General features: G+C 46.7%; 1 protein-coding gene across 1 annotated transcript; it reads right to left on the reverse strand.

Annotated features, from left to right (window-relative positions):
* Positions 1-2,896: 2,896 nt before the first annotated feature.
* On the reverse strand, positions 2,897-3,877 carry LOC141938849 (olfactory receptor 6E1-like). The gene has a single exon (XM_074857867.1). The coding sequence runs from the start codon at positions 3,875-3,877 to the stop codon at positions 2,897-2,899; it is 981 nt and encodes a 326-aa protein (XP_074713968.1).
* Positions 3,878-6,047: the final 2,170 nt, after the last annotated feature.

Here is a 6,047-nt window from a genome sequence, read left to right on the forward strand (position 1 = left end):
TTTTAAATTGCTTTTCAGATTACAGAAGAGGTGATAGAAGCATTCTGCAATTGATATTGATCCAGAGGGTCTCCTCAGGAGCTCTGGACAGGTAGGAGAAGCAGTCCCTGAGGTCTGGCACTGCATGGACAGCCTTGCTCCTCACTTCCTCAGCCTCACCTTTTCTGTCATTGGCCAGCTGGGTTTTACATCCCTTTTCCTTACATCGGACTTCTCCACCGATCTCTGCAGCTGGAGGTCACAGCTCCATTGCACCATCTCCACCTGGTCTCCTTAGGGAACCGGCTGCACACAGGCACAGAAGATTTTCTCCTATTTGCAAGCAAAGAAAAGTGAAGCATGTTCAAGTTTCATAAACAATAAAGCACCCTCCTCAACCATATGCTAAGTACAAGATCTCTCTAATGAGGTCACCTTTTGACAAGGGATAATCTTATGAGAAATGTTTTAGCTACATAGATACAAGAGGGTAGATAGAAACATAATGGAAGAGTTGGCTAAAGAGACAATTAGACCACTGAAAGACAGGCAAGGTTTGAGTCCCTGAAGCTCAAAGCAGCAGCACAGGTGAGAGGTGTCTGAATGAACAAAGAGTAATGGAAGGGGAAAACTGGAGAATAATGGAAAAGGCCTTTGCCTAGGGCAGTTGTTGTCTGAAAAGATGACTCTGGAAATGGTCATTTTATCAGGGCAGGTGAAAATGTATGAACGATTAAAGAAATTAAATACACCATATAACAGGCAGCAGAATGGTAATGAAGTTACAGGGGAAGATCAATATTTCTTTGGAATATCCCTTTTGAAAGGTCACGGGATTGGTAGAGGTCTCTTGAGAGCGAGGACAAGCCAATGTTGCACCCATCTTTGAAAAAGGCCATAAGTGCCACCCAGGGAGTCGCAGGCTGCACGAGCCTTCTTTGGTGAGGAGTGCACCATGAGTTCGAGTCCTCTTGGGTGATGTTCCTTGGCACCTAGAGAGAAGAGTCTGTCCAAATGCAGTCAGCATGGACTTCCCAAGGGTACATACTGGGACATATGTGGTCCAGCACAAGGAACTCTCCTGGGCCCTGTTCATTTTAACACCTGTAGCCATGACCCAGAGGAGTCATCGTGTTTAACAAGAGCAAACATCGGATTCTAAACCTGGGATGAAGTAACCCCAGACACAAGTATAGACTGGGAGAGGGGTGGCTGGAGAGCAGAAAGGGATCTGGGGGCGCTGGTCAAGAGCAGGCTCAAGAGGAGTCAGCAGTGTGCCCTGGCAGCCAAGAGGCCAGTGAAGAGAGGTGATCATCCCGCTTTATTTAGTGCTGATGTGTGCCTTGAGTACCTTGAGTACCTTGACTACACATGAGTACCTTGAGTACTGTGTGCGGTTCTGGGTCCCAGAATTTAAGAAAGATGTGAAGGTCCTTGAATGCATCCAGAGGAGGGCAACAAAGCTGGTGAACGGGCTGGAAGAAATGTCCTGAGAGGAGTGGCTGAGGACTCTGGTTCTGTCTAGTTTAGAGAAAAGATGGTTGAGGGGTGACCTCATTGGTCTCTGTAGCTTCATGAGAAGGGGAAGTGGAGACTGAGGTGCTGAGCTCTTGTCACGGTATTCAGTGATAGGACTCATGGGAATTGTTTAAAGCTGCATCAGGGGAGGCACAAACTTGATATGAGGAAGCATTTCTTTACCAAGAAAGCAGTCAAACACTGGAATAGGCTTCCTAGAGAGGTGGCTGACACCCCAAGCCTGTCAGTGTTTAAGAGGCATTTGGACAATGCCCTTAATAACATGCTTTATCTTTTGGCCAGACCTGAAGTGGTCAGGTATTTGGACTACACAACCATTGTAGGTCCCTTCCAACTGAACTGTTCTATTCTATTCTATTCTATTCTATTCTATTCTATTCTATTCTATTCTATTCTATTCTATTCTATTCTATTCTATTCTATTCTATTCTATTCTATTCTATTCTATTCTATTCTATTCTATTCTATTCTATTCTATTCTATTCTATTCTATTCCATTCATATTCCTGTACAGGGTGGATCCCTCCAGCAGCTGGGCTCAGACACTCACTCTCCTCAGTAGCTGCCCCTGGATACCAGCCTCCCCAGTTGCAGGCACCTGGACATCCAAGCCCCTGAGGCCGCTGCCCCATACTGGATGCTGGTACAGACCACCCCAGTCACACACAGGCTCTTCAGTTCACTCACTCCAGGCTCTCAGTCGCTGGCACTAATGACATATGGGCTGCCTGACCCCCTGCTCCTGCTCCAGTTGCTGCACTCACACTCCCGTGTTCACACATTCAAGCAGAAGAGAGATTCCCTCACACAGGAAAGAGAAATTAAGTTTAATGAGAAGAGAGGACAGACTGCACTGGTCAGGGTCCTCCCCTAAACATCCCATAATAACTCCTGTGCAATCCAAAAATGCTCTTCCCCTGCATCTCACAATGTCTCCTGCACCCCTAGCAACAATGCCCTCAGCCCAGATGCTGATCCAGAGCTGCTCTCAGTGGCTCATCTCGATGGCTTTCACACCTGGACAAGGGGGCTGGTGGCTCTCCCAGGGCAGCCCTGGAAGGAGCTGGGACAAGATGTTCATTCCTCAGGAGCCTGTAAATTGGGATCCCACCTGCCACTGTGCCTCTGGGCTCTTCTCGGTTTGTGGAGATGGGCTCCTGATGAGCTGGTGGCTCTGCTGTGATGGGCCTGGGAGCAGCTGGGGCAGGGTGTTAACTGAGTTACTCCCCCTGCCATTGTTGGTGCCACCTTTGTGTGTGCAGATGAGCTGCTTCTCACTTAACCTGACACAGTCCAAGAAGAACAGAAGTCTCCTGAGGCATCTGTATTTGGAGGTTACACACCTATGCACTGATATTATTTAACAGATGAGAGCAGATCACTGGAATTGCTGTCCAGAAATGCACCATGAGTAGGGGAAAAGCTGTAGTGTCACACGGGCAATGGCTTCATTAAGGGCCAGTATCACCGTCTTGTTTCTAAGACTGTAGATGAACGGATTTAAGAATGGATACAGGACAGTGTTCAGCAAAGCTACAAATCTGTTTGTCTCCAAGGAAACATCTTGTGAAGGATGCACGTAGAGAGCAATGCAGCTCCCATATACAATGGCCAAGGTGGTGAGATGGGAAGAACATGTAGCAAAAGCTTTTTTCCTCCCAGAGGCTGCTGGAAGGTGTAGAATACAGAAAAGGATGCCCATGTAAAATGCCAGAGTTAAACATAAGGAAGCCAGTATGACAAATGATACTAAAACAGAGTCTATTTTCCACAGCAGGCTGCTGTCAGAGCAGGACAGTTTGAATAAGGGGGAGTTGTTACAAAAGAAATGGTGGATGTTGTTCGAGCCACAGAAAGTCAGCTGGTAGAGGAGGACCAGACAGTAACCTGGGAGTGTGATGCCGATGACCCAAGCAGCAACAACAAGCTGGATGCAGAGCTGAGGCTTCATGATGGCAGCACAACACAAAGGCTGGCAGATAGCAACACAGCAGTCAAAGGACATGGCAACAAGGAGAACAAACTCTGTACAGCCCAGGGCAAAATAGAAATAGGATTGGGCAAAGCAGCTGCTTCGAGAGATTGTTCCCCTACCAGAACCCAGGATCACAAACAATTGGATGCTTGTGGAGGATGTAAACCTGATTTCCAGGAAGGACAGATTGCTGATGAAAAAGTACATGGGGTTTTGCAGACGGTGATACACACACACGAGGGAAATGATGGTTGCGTTCCCCATCACTGTTGTCAGGTACATGAGCAGAAGGACCAGAGAGAGAAATACCTGCAGCCTTTGGTCAAGCACTGAGAAGCCCTCTAGGATGAACTCAGTAACTGCAGTTTCATTTTCTGGTCCCATGCTGAATTTCACAGAATCACAGAATCGTCTAGGTTGGAAAAGACCTTGAAGATCATACAGTCCAACCATTGACCTAACACTGACAGTTCCCAGCTACAGCATATCTCTAAGCACTAAGTCAACTTTACTCTTAAACACCTCCAGGGATGGGGACTCCACCACCTCTCTGGGCAGCCCATTCCAACACCTAACTACCCGTTCTGTAAAGAAATGCTTCCTAATATCCAGTCTAAACCTTCCCTGGTGCAATTTGACGCCATTACCTCTTGTCCTATCACTCATTACTTGGTTAAAGAGGCTCATCCCCAGCTCTCTGCAACCTCCTTTCAGGTAGCTGTAGAGGGCGATGAGGTCTCCCCTCAGCCTCCTCTTCTCCAGACCAAAGCAACCCCAGTTCCCTCAGCCGCTCCTCATATGACCTGTGCTCCAGACCCTTCACCAGCCTCGTTGCCCTTCTCTGGACACGCTCAAGTCATTCAATGCTGCCTAACGACCCGGTTCAAGAACGGCACGGCGACCGCCACTGGGTCGCTCGGGCTATCAGCATACTGACACCAATGTGGTGGATAGCAAATGGTGTTTATTGACTGTCAGCTTGGGGTTGCGGCGTCACTTCCGTCACCTTGCGCCACAAGCTAGGCACTGTCGGCTATAGGGAGAAGGGCTCTATCTTCCCGTACAACGCGATATCTTCCGTCCGCCAATTCCTAACTACCTACATTTCCCCCCTCCCTGTGTTCAATTGTATTAAGTAAAATGTTAAAGGGGTTAGTTAAATCATTCAACTTTAAAAATTACAATTAACACACAGGGTAAACTTAAAAACATTGGGTACCAGGTTAGTGGGTTAATAGGTAAAATTGAATATAGCTGGCTTTAACTTTCTTAATTCATTCTTTGGCAATGGTCAACATAAGGTACATAGGAAAATCTGTTTCAGAGCAGCTGTTGGTGGTCTACAAACATAACGTTAATCTTTTCCAGTCGACTTTTAACAAATGACACAAGCTTATTCAATATGCAGGGTCCGAATATCAGTGCTATTACAAGCATTACGATCGGTCCGGCCAGGGTTGAAATCAGGGTAGTTAGGCACGGTGAAAGGTTAAACCACGAATCAACCCATCCTTGTTGGGCTTCCCTGTCTTTTTTCCTTTGCGCCAGTCTCTCTCGCAGTTCCGCCATCGTATCTCTCACAACTCCAGTGTGATCAGCATAGAAACAGCATTCTTCTTTCAAGGCAGCGCAAAGGCCTCCTTGCTGCATGAATAGGAGGTCTAATCCTCGCCTATTTTGGAGTACAACTTCTGATAGTGAAGAGAGGGATTGTTCTAAAAAGGTCATTGATTTTTCAATTTTTTGCAGGTCTTCATCGATGGCTGTCTGTAACTGAGACAGGCCTCGTTGCTGTGTTATCAGGGAGGTCACTCCTGTGGATGTACCGGCTATTCCTAGTTCAAGTAATGTTGCTATAGTTACGGCCGTCAGTACTTCCCTTTTTCGACGTCGGTTGTTAGTTTCTCCCCAGTGATAGTACATTTCTTCTTCTGAGTGGTACAGGACCCTAGGAACAATTGAGACTTGCACACAAAAATCACCACGCTCGTCAAACAGATTGAGGGACACACAGGGGGTCACTCCCGTCTTGTGACAGACCCACATCCCTGATGTAGATGGAATTGCCCACTTATGGGTTTTATTAATTCTGACAGTTGTTGCACACATAGCTGTATTCTGATTTGATAGGGTAGTATTGCCAATACACACACCTCGACCTGTGATCTGACTTAGGGTGATTCCTTTCCGTGGTGTGTCCCATCTACATTGAGCTGGATTGTTGTTTGATGAGTAACTAAAAGGAACATTGAGGGCGACACCCTCATAAAAAGGCGGGTATACATCAACCAACAGGGGTTAGTAAGGTTCGGGTTTGATTGGTTCAGTGACCAGAAGGTTGCATTTAATACATCAAAGAACGCTTTGTTGGGTAAGTATTGGGGGTTAGTACGTGACTTATTTACAAAGGCTATCTGTTTAGATTGACGGGCACTGGTCAGGGTTGGGGCAGGGTTTGTTGGGGCTTCATTTTTTTGTCCATTACCACTTTTAATTACAGTATTGGGTCCAACGGCTGCACTGTGTTTTACTTCTTGTTTCTTAATGAAAAACA

The sequence above is a fragment of the Strix uralensis genome, unplaced genomic scaffold, assembly GCF_047716275.1.
Source record: "Strix uralensis isolate ZFMK-TIS-50842 unplaced genomic scaffold, bStrUra1 scaffold_351, whole genome shotgun sequence".
Lineage (NCBI taxonomy): Eukaryota > Metazoa > Chordata > Aves > Strigiformes > Strigidae > Strix > Strix uralensis.

Coding starts and splice junctions, on each gene's coding strand:
- LOC141938849 (XM_074857867.1), bottom strand. CDS start 3,877: ATGGGACCAGAAAATGAAACTGCAGTTACTGAGTTCATCCTAGAGGGC.